The sequence below is a fragment of the Bidens hawaiensis genome, unplaced genomic scaffold (assembly GCF_021521415.1).
Source record: "Bidens hawaiensis isolate Kalapana, Puna unplaced genomic scaffold, B.hawaiensis_p1.1 tig00002507_1, whole genome shotgun sequence".
NCBI classification, from domain to species: Eukaryota; Viridiplantae; Streptophyta; class Magnoliopsida; order Asterales; family Asteraceae; genus Bidens; species Bidens hawaiensis.
In genome coordinates, this window is record NW_027491137.1 from 1,617,110 (window position 1) to 1,635,391 (window position 18,282).

The 18,282-nt window shown below is 33.4% G+C and overlaps 2 protein-coding genes across 2 annotated transcripts; one reads left to right on the forward strand and one right to left on the reverse strand.

Moving 5' to 3' along the window:
• Positions 1 to 11,451: 11,451 nt before the first annotated feature.
• Positions 11,452 to 15,345, forward strand: LOC143619796 (vacuolar cation/proton exchanger 3-like). Its single transcript, XM_077091642.1, has 11 exons — positions 11,452 to 11,640; positions 11,726 to 11,793; positions 11,904 to 11,932; positions 13,450 to 13,646; positions 13,724 to 13,930; positions 14,032 to 14,175; positions 14,260 to 14,376; positions 14,750 to 14,803; positions 14,956 to 15,072; positions 15,160 to 15,250; positions 15,338 to 15,345. The coding sequence occupies exons 1-11, from the start codon at positions 11,452 to 11,454 to the stop codon at positions 15,343 to 15,345; spliced, it is 1,221 nt and encodes a 406-aa protein (XP_076947757.1).
• Positions 15,346 to 15,743: 398 nt separating this feature from the next.
• LOC143619743 (putative NAD(P)H dehydrogenase (quinone) FQR1-like 3) lies at positions 15,744 to 17,730 on the reverse strand. Its single transcript, XM_077091601.1, has 3 exons — positions 17,689 to 17,730; positions 16,221 to 16,580; positions 15,744 to 15,973 (listed from the first exon to the last, which is right to left on the reverse strand). Exons 1-3 carry the CDS (start codon positions 17,712 to 17,714, stop codon positions 15,745 to 15,747), a joined length of 615 nt encoding a protein of 204 aa, XP_076947716.1. The 5' UTR covers positions 17,715 to 17,730; the 3' UTR covers position 15,744.
• Between the last annotated feature and the right edge of the window lie 552 nt (positions 17,731 to 18,282).

An 18,282-nucleotide genomic window follows, 5' to 3' on the forward strand; every position in this document is an offset into this window, starting at 1 on the left:
ACAACTGATATAATTTATTTTACAAATATTATTTCAAATGTATAATACTATTTGGTTTTTTAAAATATGTTCTTTTTTATTTCTTTTGTTTTTTTAATAGTTTTATATAACAAGAACATTATTATCAAACACAAAAAATAAAATAGCTAGCAACATCGTTGAAAACTATTATTATTTATCGAATAATATTTTTATTATTTATCGAAAAATTAGATAAACAAAAAAGATTATATTTATTTAAGTTGAAAAAAATGGTATTGAGCATCTGGTTAAAAATGAGGTGGTAATAAAGCACCCTATCCCCCTAGCAAAATGTAACTTTTTAAATATTTAACCGTTATTAATTTCATTAGCTGCACTGGAGTGATTTCGGTAATTGAAAATTTTTAAATATAGTATCAATGAGAACTAGGAAAATTCTTAAAATAAGCCAATTAAGGAGAAAGATGCTTAATTTAGGTCAAAAATTTTTAAAAATCCCATAATAATTCATTAACTCTTGAGATTTCAAGACAAATCTGTCTGGCTTGTGACATTTGGGTTTGTGTCAAATCCATGAGATTTCATGTCAAATCCGTCTGACACCATGAGATTTTCAAGTCAAATCCGTCTGACCCGTGAGTTTTAATACCAAAACTATTTCCTTGAAAACCATCTCCTCCGTGAGATTTGGAAAAAGTTTGAATTCACCTCTATCCACCGTTAATTCACCACCACCTCACTTCTTGAAATAATTCCGATTAATCTTCGTCACCATCTCCGTCCTTCAACATCCAGCATCACCATCTCCGGCCACCGTCGGCTACACTATCTCCAACCACCGTTACATTCACCATCTCCGGCAACTGTCGTATTCACCATCCAACATTATCATATCCGGCCACCGTTGCCTTCACCATCCAACATCAACATATCCGGCCCCCATTGTCTTCGTGCTAGCATCCATTTCATGGTGAATCAACCACGTCGTCTTCCAACATCAACATATCTGCATCACGTCGTCTTCTCCGGTTTCCGGCAAGTTACGGTGGTAGTGGTGGTGAATCAATGGTTCCGTCGTCTTCTCCGGTTTTCGGCAAGTGGCGGCGGCGGCAGTGGTGAATCAATGCTTCCATCGTCTTCTCCATTTTCCGGCAAGTGGCGGTGGTGAGTCAATGGTGGAATGAGATGAATCTAATTTTTTTTCAAAAACTCACGGATGAGACTGTTTTGGCTTGAAATCTCACAGGTTAGAAAGATTTTTCTTTGAAATCTCACGGGTTAGATGGATTTTCTTTGAAATCTCATGGGTGGGGGTCAATATCTTTACACGTGTCACTATTTCATTAGGGGACAAAAATCATCGAACGGAAACCAAAGTCTTGGTTCTACCCACCGGCAATCATTTTTCGACCTGATTAAAAGTTTGATTATAGATTGGCTAAGTCAACTTCGTTCACCACTACGTTCTTTCAGAACCGCTCCGTGGGCTTCCCTGAAATAAGAAACCAAATGTCACGGCGGAGATGGATTTCGGTGAATTATTAATGGAAGTTTTGAAACTTGTGGCCTATTTTGAGACTCTCTCTCCTCAAATGGCCTATTTTGAGAATTTTCTCATGAAAACTACACACAATATTAATTTTTGAAACAGTCTTTATTGAACCATGATTTGGTATTAATGAAACGTAAATTTAATTAATACATTTTTTAAGGTATATTGGTTTTTAATGATCTCAACTATTGTCTTTTGGTCACTGCTGGTCTTAACTAATGAATTGGCTACTAATGGTCCCAACTTTTAAATTATTTGTTCCTAACGGTCCGCAACTAACAGAATCCTAACGTCGTTAGTTTCAGGTCGCCGGAAAACTCAATTTTTTTCCCGAAAACTCAGCATTTTCATTCCAAACATCTTGGCAACTTCATATCGGACCTTTAGGAACCTATTTATAGTAAAAGCCCCAATTATTGAGGTCGCCGGAAACCTTAGAACCATCGTCGGAATCGGTTGATGGTGTTCAAGTGGTGGTAGTTCATTAGCGATGAGTCAATTGGCGGTGGTTGCGGTGTTCATGTGGTGTTTTCCGGCAACAAGTTTGAATTTTCCGGCCAAAAACGTTTTTCCAACGACCTGAAACTAACGGCGTTAGGATTCTGTTAGTCGCGGACCATTATGAACAAATACTTTAAAAATTGGGACAATCAGTAATAAATTCATTAGTTGGGACCAGCAGTGGCCAAAAAGCAATAGTTGTGACCATTAAAAACCAATATACCTTTTTTTAACGGCCAACAAACGTAGAATGTCTAGGTACTTTGTACGGGGTCACCCAATGGCAAAAGGCAACCGCCAGCTGGCCCAACCCAGTCGTACGGAGCACTTAAGTGCCTTAAAGTTATCTCCAATTCCGGGGAAAACCCACCCGCCTAAAACCTAAACGTCCTCAAGATCAAACTGGAGATCACAAAGATCCTAGCATTCTTACATTGAGCCACCCATGTTTCCCAAAGTGTTGTAAGTGAGGTTTGAACTTGAGTTTTTATTAAGAAACCCATGCTTTCTACCACTACATCACATTGAAAATGACATTTAATTATGACATATTTTTTATTGATTGAAAAATTTAAATTATATAGCTTATAAGAAAAAACCTACTGCGGGTGATCTCTAGTTTGATGGGTATAGATTTACAAGTTTTCAGTAATTCCGCAAACACTTAGGGGGTGTTTGGTAGAGGGATTTGATTGGGGAGAAATGGAATTAGAAATATTTATTTTGTTTATTTTTCACTTTTCATTTCTATTTCTCTTTCTATTTCTCTAAAACTAGAGAATTCCATTTCTCTTTAAAACAAAGAGAAATCCATTTCTCAGCAGCCTCCTCATAGCATGTCACCACCTCGTCTCCGGCCACCACCCCGTCTCCGGCCACCACCCCGTCTCCGGCCGCCACCTCGTCTCCAAGTCTGCAACCGCCACCTCGTCTCCAAGTCTGCAACCACCACCCCGTCTCCGCCGTTCGCAGTGGTGAACACAGAGATGGTAACCGGTTGTAGGTTGCAGGTGGTACGGGTGAACGGAGATTAGGGTTTCAAGTGGTGGTTCGTGGTAGGTTAGGGTTTTCAGATGGTCGGGTGATTGTGGTCGCAGGTGGGTGACAGTGGTGGTGGAAATCGGCGGTGGTTGCAGGTGGCTTCTGATTATCATCATCATCATCGCCACCACAACCACCACCACAAAATCTCCAAGGAGGCAGTGATGACAGATCTGAGCCTCCTTTTTCTATATCTTATGTTCCAAAAATTTGAATCTTTTTAATTTCTTGTGTACTGTGGTTGAAGAAGGGGGTTTGGTGGCGGCAGCCGGTGGTGGTGGGCTGTGGTTGAAGAAAGGGCTGTGGTGGTGGTGCTGGTGGTGTGGGGCTGTGGTGGTGGGGCTGGTGGTGGTGGTGGGGCTGTGGTGGTGGTGCTGGTGGTGGTGGGGCTGTGGTGGTGGGGCTGCGGTGATGAGTGGTGTCAGGTTGGGTGGAGGTGGGGTTGGGTATGGTAGAGTTCTCTGTTTATTTTCTCGTGTACCAAACAAGAGAAATGATTCTCATTCTCCATACCAATTCTCTTTCTCTACAATTCCATTTCCATTTCTATTTTCTCTCCATTTTCATTCTCTGTACCAAACACCCCCTTAGTGTAAGAAAAAAAAATAGTTAAATTCGAATTGTGGCATGCAGACTCGTTTCGTCATAATAAGAGAGAGAGAGAGAAAGTTGTAAATCTGAACAAAGAATTTGTATTCAGCCCATGGAAAGGCTACGTTGTATTTCAAAACGGGCGTCAGAAAGTGTTGGGGTAAAAATCATTTCAAGTCAAAAAAGGTATTTGAAAATAATATATTGATGTTTAAGTTGGTACTCTTTATCTTATATAAGAAATTAATATATTAGTTAGCCATGGAGATTTGATATGCGGAGAATGGTGTACTGTGAACACCCTAGTTATATATCATATGTTCACTTAAAAAGATTTTTTTTTTCTCTTCAAACGGCTCCGTGAAAGGTCACAGCGGCGCCTTAGTCATGTGCTTACTTGGCGTAATGACACGAGCCATTATTATCAAGGCTGGCTGGGACACTGTGTAACGTGGACGACCGGACGGGGCACTTAATTTTCGGAGGCACAAATTTTTTTTGTATACATATATTTTTATGAAAAAAAAAATATGTATATTTAATGTTTTACCCTAATTATATAATAACTAGTTTGGTCTAGTGGCAAAAAGGCATGACTCCAAACCAAAAGGTTGTAGGTTTCTAGGTTCTAGTCTCACTTGATACAAATTTAAGTTTATTTTTATACAAAAAGTTCTTACACAACCTAAATCATAACCAAGTAAGCTCATATAAAAATTTAATTGTTTAAACCAAAGAAAAAACCATTTAAATAAGGCCTAAATTTTTTTTTTGTTTATATTATTTCATTACTTGTTAGGGTCTATAGGTTTTTTTATTTCGGCTCGGCCGAGGCATATAAATTCTCGAAGACGGTCCTGATTATCATGCACACCCGTTTGAGAAGTGTTAGCATATCAGCCTATCAGGTGAGTGCTTACATGACTTTTGTATACATATCACTTTAGTAGGCATGATTAAAGAATGAATAAACATAGCTGACATTTGGAAGGAATATGAAGATTAGCATCCAATATTAGTTGACCAATGCTTCTTATGTGCTATTTGAAACAAGTACCTTGTGATTTTAAGACATGGCCTTTTTTATGATAATTCCGTTGCATGTATCTTTAATTCGGAACTCAAGAACTATAATGCATGAGTAAACTCAACTTTCTAGACATCCTGATTTCAAGGCGTTTCAACACTAAATAAAAAGCAAAATGTTTTAACTAAGAAAAAGAACAAAAATATTTTGATTAAGAAAATTGTTTTAAATAAAAAAACAAAAAACATTATAAAAAATGGCAACTAGATGTCATCAAGTGGACCAATCAAGTAGATGCGACACCAAGTTTCAACATTAATCTTACATAAGAACGTGCTCTCGACTTAACCTCTTTAAAATTTGTTGATTTCTTTTAAAAACTACAACCATCACAATCAAAATCATGTGTATTGGTCACGTGATATAAAATGTGAAGGATGGCACAATCATCATTTTTGGATGAAACAAAAGCCACAAATCATGTTTTATTGGTTGCATGAATATCAAATATGAAGAACGGCAAAATCATCATTAATGGATGAATAACATAAACCTAACCTACAACATCGGGGTGACAAAGGTTAGATACTAAAAAGGATCGGCATGTTAACTTTTTATCTTGATGTATGCATGTTTAACAATAGTTTTTTACTGTTTAAAAAAAACAATGGTCCTCAATACTGTGAAGATGCTAAAGCAATATATACGAGCATTTCCAACAACTCTGTACGTATGTGAGTGTGTTCTTTATATTTATAGAGTAGTTGTGAGTGAAAAAGAGAGAAAAATATACTATTCATGAGTAAATTTAGAAAAAAACAAAAAAAATATTCGTCATTTATAATTATTTAATACTTTTTAAAAGTAGTTACGAGTAAATGAGGGAGAAAAGCTAATAATATGGTATAAAAAGTATTATTCAATTAAAAAGAGAGAGAAAATATAATGGTTTTTATTTTAATTATAGAGATAGAGAATCTACTGGGAATACTTTAAAAAAAATAATTTTATAAATTTGAGAAATAGAAGGGTAAAATGGTCACATTAATTTTTTTTTTAAATGAAATAGATAAATATGACATTTTAAATTTATTAAGAGTTAAATATAACATGACCACCGACTTGTTTTAAACATATTTGTGTATTATTATTTAAACAATAGTATTTATTACTATTAAATGTGCATTATTATATGTAGTTAATATGGTGAGTTAGGATGTGTCATAGTAAATAGTTATAATAATTATTAGTGTTTAAGTAAAAGGACAATTTTATTTTTATTTTTTTAAGTAAATGCATTAAATGTTGTATTATGTGTATCAAATTAGGATAGAGTCTATATGATACATGCGCAGTAAAATATATAAAATAAAAAGATTAAATTTAATAATATACCTTATGGATTCATAAGATATAAATAATGATAAACAAAATTTTACAATTCGTAAATCTTTAAAAATTTTATTTGCCATTTACTATTAACTAAAAATAATATTTACATAAGTGTTTAATAATTTTCTAGTATTAGTCATAAGTGAATTAACAAAATATCATTTATAAGTCAAGAAATTTAGCACAATTACTACTTCAGTGAAGTTAGTGAGCATCTTTAGTTTGAAATATGAGATCTTAGATTTAAGACGTGTATTACACAATAATTTATTTTTTAAAATTTTACAAACCATTCCTGTCATTTGAAGATTAATGTATTTGAGGAGAAACCGGGTCATTTTTCTAGCATGAAAACCAGGTCATGCGTTATAACATAACTAAATGGGTCCGCATCCCATATGTTTAGAAGAGGAGATAATAAAATAGAAACTGCTCACATGGCATCTACGTGGCATTCTATGTAGATGCCCTATAATGATTCTATCTGGAAAACTCATCTTACTTTAATAGTATAGTTAGATTAGATAATATGTTGTAAAACTCGTAAACTTATTAAACTATCATTCTCAAATGTTTTATATATAGTGTATTTAATAGTTATCAATTAACAAATAAATGGTAACGAATAATTTTAGAGATTTAGTTAGTTGTAACCTGTGAAGATAATGTGGGAGTGACAAATGATCAAACATTTAAAAGTTATATTCAAGAGTGTAGATTATGAAAGTTTCTATGGAAATATATGAAATTCTTTCTAAAAAATTTCAATCACTATGTAGTTAGCATAAAAGTAATGACTATGAATGAAATATAATTAAAACTCTTGATCTGGTCATACATAAAACTTTGTAATCTACATGTGTGATTTACAAGCCCTCATAGTTTGTGCACATATTGTTAATCGGTTGATCAAAGAACTAAAGTTAATTCACTTTTGTTTAATTTTCATGGCTACTCTCTCTGCCATACTAAGCAATGTCCGAGGAAAGCAAACATTTGAGTCGCTCAACCATTGCTTCAATTCGATCATTCCGTTTGCTAAACCATTCAATGCGTTGTCTTTGGAAGAGGCTTTTGGAGTTGAATAAATTGTTGTTTACATAGCATGGAATTCATTAAACGCATCTAAAATAGTTAATTCTTTTATTTAAACCATACTTTTTGTAACACCCCGGCTTTAAGTGGAATACGCCCGGATGCAACGTACAGATCACTCATAAGCTCGTAACACCATTAATAGTGACAATATATTTATTTTATTCCATAATATCGCAAGTACACAAATAGTTTGATAATGAGACAAACAACACTACATCTAAATGAAACAAATATTATTCATTGAAATAATCCTAAGGTATAACTAGTTTTCTTGTCATGGCACTTCATCGTATCAACCTGCAGCACGTTAAAATAATATATTTTGTCAACAACACATGTTGGTGAGTTTTCATAAGTTTTTGCGTATATAGATATATATAAAATGCGCGATTCAACGATCGTCATGCAATAAATATTCAGACATAATGTAAATGAAATCAAATAGTGTCGTCCTCCCGTTCATTTAACCGAAGCCGTAGAAGTCGGGGAAATGAGAACCACCTTACGTAAACAACCGAAGTCGTAACGTTAGACGGCGCAGGTACGTCCCGTCGGACCCTCCCACTATGTGTATGCGTTTGCGTTTGCGTACTTCCACCATAAAAGCAGTAAACACGTTGCACATAATTCACGTATATAATCATAAACAATATACAAGAATAATATTAACATGTACGATAAATGTGAATCGGTTTGTAAACAAGCGCATAACTAACAAAATAAAAACTTGTGACATGCTACACCCAAAAAATATTAAAAGCGTTAAAAAGGGGTTATGAAAAACTCACATGTTAAATAAGCAAGAATGAGTAAATAAGCGAAGATGTCTTTAAGTGAGTGAACCGACAGGGTTCGGTTCAATAAGTGACCCTAGATAATAGATAACTGTGATCAAAATAAGGTTGAGGAAAGATAAGAAATAGATGGCCGACATGTTCGGTTTATAATTCTTAAACGAAAAGTTTGTTAAAAATATATTTTTGTTCTATTTTTATAAGTTAAATGAAATAGGTTAGTTATTTGATTTTTAATCAATTTATTTTAGTTTTAGAAAAAAAATAAAAATAAAAATACAGGTTATAATAATTATTAGTTAATTTTAATGATTTCGGTTCGTTTCCAAGCCGAATATTATTTAATAAAACAAGTTTAACGAGTGGTTCATGTTTTTGGTTGGACGTGAACTCGGTTTGATTCGGGTTTATATCTAACATGCTTGAAATGATAAGATGGTGTGACATGTTGGAAATTCTTAGTCTTGTTTATTAGTTTTGCAAAAGTTAGTTTTAGCATAAAACTTATTTTTAACTGAACATTAACGTGCCGACAAGTGATAGTGAAAACACAACCACGGTTGTTAATTTAGAGTGACAACATGATGATGATCACATGATATGTTGTACATAAATAAGACAATAATTACCCGAGGATGGAATATCAAAGAAGAAAGAAGAACTTGAAACTTGAATTTTTGCACCATTTGAAAAGCAATAACACAATTGAAAGTGTAAAGTGTTGTAGTGAATGATTTGTAGAAGTATAAGAGCTTTTATATAGGCTTCAAATCGTTAATAACAAGGTTGAAGTGATTAATTGCATAAGCTAGTCATAAGGCTAGTCTTAAGCAATATTAATTACCAAATTAATGAGTTTTGACCAAATTTGATGAAGGGGGAATTTAATTATCAATAAAAAAATAGTCTAGGTTCATCCAAAACTTGGAAAAACGAGTCAAATGACGGGAATTTAGAGAGGATGAGAAGAAGGCGGTTGACTCGTCTTGAAGAATACCAATAATTATAAACAATTAAATAACACAATTAATACTCAATAAATGCAGAGATTTTATTAATAATCCAAAAATATCAAAATTTTAAAATGGTTCGGGTTTTCGGGTTTTTAAAAAATGACAAATGTCACACTTTTCTAGAACGATCACCAATGCATGACAAAAGAGGAACACCCATCATGTATTAGTATCACATAATTATTACTCGACTCAAATAACTAATAGCAACACAAATAATAATTAGCGAGTAATAATTTCTCAAACTTTATAAAATTCTCTTTTTCTTAAAGCGTTCTCAGCCGTTACCTAATAGCAAGTTTGTAAAACCATTAGTTAAGTCATTATAATAACCATCATAATAAAGTAAACATGTAAATCGATACTGTAGAAAACTAGACACAGGGAGGGTTTGATTAGGTTTTCCTAATTTTGTCTATTTAAGATGCTAATCTTCTTTGTTAATCTCTTACTATTACAACTCAAGTTATATGATATGTGTAATAAGTAAAGAGTTTAGGAATAGAGATGACAAACCAGATTTATAGATGTTCAAGTGAATGTCAACCAATCCACTTTATGCCCTCTCTTTGATTCTCTAATTGAGAGTTGTTTCACTAATTGTTTCCCTAAATGGTATAGATCACCAATACAACGTTTCACTAAGTAAAAGTAGAAATTACCTTCTTCAATACACTATGTCAAGATCGATAATATTTCTTTACAACTTTTTAACCATTTACCGTGTTAAAATAGTGAATCCTCATAATACTATGCTATATTGCTATCACTAGTGTTTAAACTCTCATGAACAAATACAAAACTACATCAAGTTAGGCTGAAAACTTGAAATGATGATCACTTCACTAATGAATCACTAGAGCAACACTTCACAATATAGCATATCATAACAACACTAGAACAACAACGCACAATGCAAACTGAGTGGCGTATTCTTTTTTTAATTGTTAGTTTAAAATTCAAATTTTATTTAATTGATAATTAGGTTTATATGTTAATTGGAACATTCTATAATTGAATGTTTTGACAATGTTTTATTTCCTATGTGGGCCACTAGTATATATGCTATTTTCTTAATGATTTATTCAATTGGGCCATTAATTTATTATTGGGTTTACTAATTTTAATAACTTTTATTAACATTTATATATATAAAAATTATTTACCAAATTTCTTTACTAAAAATTTCATAATTAGTGGGTTAAGAAGAATGTATTCATTTATTAACACGACACAAAACGCTCTAAAGAAAATCAAAAATAGATTGGGTTCGAACGAATTCGAACCCAAGTGAATAGCTACGCCCATGTTTGACAACTGACAACTAAGCATTACCCATCCAAACAAAATCATAAATAATAGGAATGTATATGATGAGTTGTTTTTATGTTCACATGACACAAGATACAATAATATTAGTCAATAATATTAGTAAGACATATAATATTATTACACATAACCGAAGTTATGTCAGTTATGTAATAAAATGTGATATAAATTAAACATAATCAACCAAAATAACATTATATCATGCATCATTGTCCAGGTTCATGAATATAGTTGAAACTGAGGATAAGTGTTATAGATGGATTATTAAAAGTTATAACATAAAACTAAAATATAATATCTTAATCTTAAATATATACATAAACCAAACCTTTAAAAACTCTCTGGTTGTTTTCTACTTTCTCTCAAACCACCAGATTGTTTTATTTGTAAATGAAAGTTTCTCATGCAATTGATCTGAATTCACGGGTATGTGTCTCACCAAACCCAAATAGCTTTTAAACGGATTATAATATCTCACTAGATAAAAAATTAAACTCACCAAACATTTGATATGAAAATCCTATAAATAGGGATATACTAAATATTAATATCCAATTTTTTTCTAAATATTATTGATAATTAAGAAACACTTTTATAGTAAAAATAAATAAACAGTTCATGGGCCTTACCAAAGCGAGATAGCTTTTAAACTGGGTTATAACATGTCATTTGTTTGTAAAATCTTTTCATCATCAAATCCTAAGTATATTATTCACTTTCTTATACTAAATTAAAATTAAAATTGAAAGAAAAATATGAATATTATAAACGAATAATCTATAACAACTCCAGACGAATAATGTAAAACATGGGCGAAGCTATTAATTAATAAAAAGGCACGTAATAATCATGTATTTGGCATTCTCATGTTGTTTCTGCATTTAATTTAATTATATGAATCCATCCATCCACACCGCTGACGCTGAGTGTGCCGTTTCCAGAATAACAACGTGTTGTTCATTCATCAACCCCCTTCCTGACTAAACAAAATACCAACACAGTTTCAACTACGAAGCTTCCTCGAACCTTCATACTCACTTGTTCATAAATATCACCTCACTCCAATCACCATCACCTTATTACTGTTTCTTTCACCATCCTATCATGAGTTCGGCTTCTGTCAATTACGATATGGAGAACGGGGGAGAGCCGTTGTTGCTACGATCATCGCAGATCATCGATGCATCGGCTTCTGTTCGGTTTCGGATGGTGAGAGATTTCGCTGAGAATGTTCGGAAAGTCGTGTTTGACACGAAGCTGTTCGTGTTGTTTCCGGCCATTCCGATTGCGATTGTAGCTCAATGCTACGGCCTTGGTAGAGTGAGTGGTGAATTTTATTATATTAATATTAACATTATGTTTTTGTTGCGGCATTTTGTAATTGATGTTTGGAATTTGTGTGTAGCCGTGGATCTTTGCTTTGAGCTTGATCGGATTGGCTCCGCTGGCGGAACGATTGAGTTTTTTGACTGAGTAAGTTTAGAGGCTACAATTTTGAATTGAAATTAATTTAGTGTTGATTTCTTGCTGACATTTTTGTTTTGTGTTGTGTTGTGTTGTGTTGGTGAAATTGAAATCGGAAGACAAATTGCATACTTCACGGGGCCTACAGGTATATATGCTTCTAGTCAACCAGATGTTTTATGTTATTGTTCTATTGTCCTGAACCCTAGATTATATATATATATATATATATATATATATATATTATTTTACTTTTAATTTATTTATATAAAAGTCAGAACAAAATTGGGAGGATTTTTTTTTTCGTTTTTGTGAAACACGAGAGATTTTTTTTTTTTTATTTATATTATTTTATTGATTTATTTATTTATTGATTTATTTATAAGATAATATTATAATTGATAGGACAGATATTTGATTTAGGTGGAAAGATGTTAAGTGTCATATAGGGATAAAACCAGTTTCACATGCTTACATTTTACTTGATAGTGTTGTGATTGAAAAGGATGTATCATGTTGCTCACATAAACACAGATATGGATATGGATATAGATGCAGAATATTAATATTTTATTTTATTTTTATTTTTAAAAAAGAGCGGGTTTAAAGATCGTTTATTTGTCGTGTATACATCAATGGTTGTTTGACATATTCAGAGGGGTGTCGTGTAGTGATAGATTTGTTTAGGTAAAGATCACTTATGTGTCGTGTATACATTAATGATCTTCTGACGTATCTAGGGGAACGTCGTGTAGTGATAGATTCGTTTATGTAAAGGTCGTTTATTTGTCGTGTAGTGATAGATTCGTTTATGTAAAGATCGTTTATTTGTCGTGTATACATTAATGAGCTTTTGACATTTCGCGTGTTTGTTTATGTTCGTTGACGTATGCACACATACATTTATATATGCAGATGTATACAAAAAAGCATATGAGAACTTGTACAAAATATTTCAATTATAGCTGTATAACTATTTATATTATATTAAATAAAAAGGATAAAATCCTCTTCTTAGGGGTGTGAGTTTCTGATAGAACACGAAACTCACGTGTTTGGTTTGGTATAAAGGTCGAACCCATTAAGCTAAACAAGTTGGGTTTGTGGGTTGACCCGTGTAACCCTTATTTTATTTCAATTTTTTTAAGTGTGTTTAGTGTAATAATTTAATTGGTTGGCTAGCTCATACCAAAATAAAAAATAAAAAGAAAATTGACATATGATTTTATAACATAACAATTTCTTATAAGAAATCTCAATGACAGTGATACAAACATACATGTGTACATTTAGTTAATCAAAGATAGTGATATAAACATACATGCAATTCACATAATAAACTCAAAACACAAGAACAGTATATATAAAAATATGCACGTGCACGTCTAAAATCTTTTTAATACAACTGGTTTATAAAACAAAATCCGTGCACATTCATATGCACGTTGCATTGTACGCATCGGTCTATTTACACAATAAATCCAAACAAAAACATTATATCTTATGAACACGTGCCCATAAAATCTATAGCCAAAATCACTGTATGCACACACGTTACCATAATCGATCGAGTTCTAACAACGTGACCACGTATGATTCAATTTAAATAATCAAATGACTAACAAGTTAACAACCTAATATACATTTTAATTGTAACATTTGCAGTTGGAGGACTGGTGAATGCAACATGTGGGAATGCAACAGAATTAATAATAGCATTGTTTGCTCTGCATAAAAGGAAAATTCATGTGCTCAAATACTCTCTTTTGGGTTCCATCATCTCAAACCTCCTCCTTGTTCTTGGCTCATCTCTCTTATGTGGTGGCATTGCCAACATTAACAAAGAACAGAAGTTTGACCATGTAATTTTTGCTTTCTAATATCATTAACTTGCATCAATTTTCTTATAACTAATTTTTACATGTTTTATTAACAACAGAAGCAGGCGGATGCAAACACATTGCTTCTGTTACTTGGACTGCTTTGCCAGATCACACCGTTGCTATTTAATCTCCGGTCACCCAAACTGGACACCAGTCCGGTTCTGCAGTTGTCAAGAACAAGCAGCATTGTGATGCTGATCGCTTATGTTGCATATCTCTTCTTTCAGTTAATAACCCACAGTCAACCTTATGGAGCAGAAGAGGTTTGTTAGTTGTTTCTTTGACTTTCTTGTTGACTTTAGAAGTCAAACAAAATACTTTGTTCTTTTTATTTATTTATTTTTCTGGATTTGAAACTAATTAGGTTGAAGATGATGGTGATGATGCTAATGATGATGAGGTTGATAAGGAGACCGAGTCGATAGGTTTTTGGAGCGCGTTTATATGGTTATGCGTGATGACAGTTATTATCTTTGTTTTGTCCGAGTATGTTGTGGCCACAATTGAGGTATTGCATACCAAACTTTTATACTTGTGATGATATAAACTTATGATTTTAGTGGTTACCAAATATTTATTTTTCGTGAATCAGGATGCATCAAAAACTTGGGGACTATCTGTGAGCTTTATGAGCATAATTTTGCTACCGATTGTTGGTAACGCAGCAGAGCATGCTGGAGCTGTTATATTCGCTTACAAAAACAAATTGGTAAAACATACGCATCGAAAAATGTCTTTATATGTGTTAGTAAGTTTTGGGTTGTCGCATACTCGCCTTTAACCTGCTTAATAAGCAGGTCGCGTTTGGGTTGACCTGTTTAACACGTGTAATCAAACTGGTCACGTTAAGGTTGACCTGTTTAGCATGTGTGATTAAGTAGGTCGACATGTCGCTTAAAATTAGAATAAGAAAGATAAAAATGTATATTTGATTAAGTCAACTCGCCAACCCGTTTAAGACCCGTCTAACCTAACACATCACAACCCAACAACCCGTTTGTGACCCGTTTAATACGTTTACAAATTAATTATTACCCATTTGGAATGTTTTTGATGCATATAATTTTGTTTAAATGTTGCAGGACATATCCCTTGGTGTCGCTTTGGGTTCGGGATCTCAGATCATGATGTTTGTGGTAAGAAAATATGCTGAAATACCAAATTTAACAAAATCCACGTGATACAGTTCCGGTACAACTCGTTGATGGGTGTACCGACAATACCATACGACCCATTGATGCATGCATACTGATGAGAACTAACATGATCATATATTAAACTAAATCAGATTCCTTTATGTGTGATAATTGCTTGGATAATGGGAATACCAATGAGTCTTGATTTTGGACTTCTTGAAACTGGCTGTCTTGCCTTCTCAATTTTCCTTACAGCCTTCGCTTTACAGGTTTTCACATTTACCCCCTTATCTTTACATCAATTAGCATTTACACCCCAATATTATTTTCATTTTTTTTAATTAAATCATTTGCAGGATGGAACTTCACATTATCTGAAAGGTGCAATTCTTGCGCTTGCCTATGTGGTAATCGGGGCGTGCTTCTTCCTTCAACATGTTCCATTCAGTAAGTCCGTTACACTTACCTTGCATGTTCAAACGTTTTCTAGACGCGTGGTTTAGTTATTAATTTATTATTACTTTGTGTAAACAGATGAATGACAGTAGGGAAAACAGTTGCTTGATCGGTAAGTTTTAAACTCTCCGATGGTGATCTCAGCTCAAATATGTGATTCGTGGTGGTAAACAAAAAGGTTCAATGCTTCAAGGATCATATGGAATCTTCAGTAATTAATATCTCAGAACTTGAGATTTGATTAGACAAGATAAAGATAGATGTTTAGTGTTTTATGTATTTATCTTTGTTTCATGGATTTGTTCATTGAACCAGTTAGTTAATTTTTTAATCTGAATCTTGCAACTCAGTACTTTAATAATCATACACAGTTCATCGCATTGCAGTAATACCAACATAAGTATGGAAACTGATGTTTAGTTGTTTATACACAAGTAACCGGTTCTCGTTTAATAAATTATTTACAACCGGATTCGGTTTAAGTTTTAGTTTTTGGAAAGCTTTTTGGTAATTTCAGAAACATATTTCCCTTGATAAAATGCTTGTTGGAGCTCTAATTCAGTCGGCTGTCGAGTCCCGTCACCCGCATAAGTCCCAGCACCATAAGATGATCCACCTTTGACTTCATCTACTTCAAACATCCCACTCCCAAATGTGTATCCAAGAGGCACAAATATCATCCCATGATGTGCTAACTGTGTTATTGCTGTTAATCTGCATACAAATAAATACTGAAGTATATTATTTTTATTCAGGGTTTATTAGTATGAGCCTACGGGTCCATTCTAGAGGTTCTTATGATCTCTACATATTGTAAGACAACCTTCAGTTATATATCGACATCAGTTCGGCCTTTCATATGTTTACAATAATCACCCTCAGTCTAAAATCTAAATCACCATGAACCATGCTCATAATATGGGCTATGTTTTATCTAAACGAGTCAAAAGTCGAATCTTACGCTGTAAGTTCTTGGCCTCCACCATGAAAACCCGTGCTCCAGAAGATGCCAGCCGGTTTGCCAGCAAGTGCTTGAGTTTCCCACAAGCTGTTAGTTGCATCAAAGAAAGCTTTGCATTGGGCTGCCATCACACCAAACCGAGAAGGAAACCCGAACAGGAACCCATCGGCTTCAATAAGCTGATCCGGGCTAATGACTGGCACGTCATCTGGTTTAGGTGGAGCCTTCATCTTTTTAAGTACAACACTAGGCAGTGTCTCGGGTACCTGCCAAAGCGTTGCTTCGATTCCTTCGATTGAATTGGCGCCTCGTTGTACTTCTCTAGCCATATACTCCACATGCTTATGCAGAGAGTAATAACTGGAACAAGATTAGTCCAATTCTTGTTCAACAAGTACAAAATGTTTGGGGTTGAACCCGCTGACAGTCCAACACATCTAGTTATGTGCGTCGTGTTAGGGTTGACTTGACGGGTTCATGGGTTAACCACCCATTTAATTTTTATAAACTTGAAAAGGTTATATGTTTTATATCATAACTCATAACTTCAGAGTTTTAAGGCTAACGAATAATAGGATTCGACCATTTAACCCAAATTTTACTATTCCATTCAAGGCCAACTCAAAAATTAATTTGACCTGTTAAATTTTAACTCCTATAAAAGCCTAAATCAATTCATATATCAGTTTATATTAACGTTTAGCCTGGCACTAAGTCGTTAATCTTACTTTCACGTATAGTAACTTTGAATTTTTGAATTTTTTTTTATTATGAAAGTCCTTTTTCAATCTAATTCAGCTTACTTATTGACAGGGCCGTCTCCGGGAATTTATATGCCTCGGCCGAGCCGAAATAAAACGGCTCGTAAACTCTAAGTAACGAAATAATAAATGCAAAAAAAATTTTAGGCCTTATGCAAATGGTTTTTTGTTTGGTTTAAACAATTAAATTTTTAAATGGGCCTACTTGGTATACCTTTTGTATAAAAATAAGCTTAAAAATGTGTCAGGTGAGACAAGAGCCTACAACCTTTTGGTCGGGAGTTATACTCTTTTGCCACTAGACCAAGCTAGTTATTGTGTAATTAGGGTAAAGCATTGAACATACATATTGTTTTCACAACAATACATAGATAAAAAAATTTTGTGCCCCGGCCAGTTACCCACATTGCCCTATGCCCGAGCCTGTACAGCCTATAGATTCGAATTCGACCCAAATTTGTTCTAATTCAAAATTTAGTTTAAAAACAACAATTCAAAGAGTAGTGTTTACATCGAAATGGAAGGCAAACAGTCAACAAGCCGTGTCGCTAGCCTTTTCTTAATAGCAAAACTAAAACTAAGCCGTTTAAAAATTATATTCATAGATCTTTGGGTCGAAACATTACTATTTAGTTTTAAATTTTTTTCAGATAATTGTATCCGTGATCATAAGAAAGAATGATGATTTGTAAGTAAGGTTTACTTACATTATATAGATCTTGGTGATTGCCATGGCTATGTATGAAACAATCACACGTACAGAAGAAGATATAAATATAATCAGAATCAACTTAACTAACAAGAAGTACAATCATACTGATGATCAAAGGATATATGAGAACCGAAGGACTTACGTATGAATTAAAGAAGACTAGTGTTGAAGAAGAAGTGATGATCATGATAATGATATGAATAAGAAGAAGGAGAAGAGGGTGGGATTGCTTCGATGTTATCCACGCAAAATCATTAGGATATTCATTCAAGTAATATGTCTCTTTCTTTCTCTAAAATATTATTTCAAACACCAATTTTTTTATTATATTTTACGCGTTACCTGGTGCGTTTCGGCTAAAACCATACCGAAAACAAAACTTCGGGTTTGGATTTTTTTTTTGAAACCTTTCAGTTTCAGTTTTTCGGTTTGTTTCGGTTTTTGTCATTTGAACTTGAAAATTTTAGAAAAAAAATTGGCAGAAAATAATGAATTTAGATGTAAATAATTTTGTTAATTGTAAAATAATATACTATTATACATTTAACCAAAAATATTTAAGTTACATATTTATTAAATTCTTATAAAT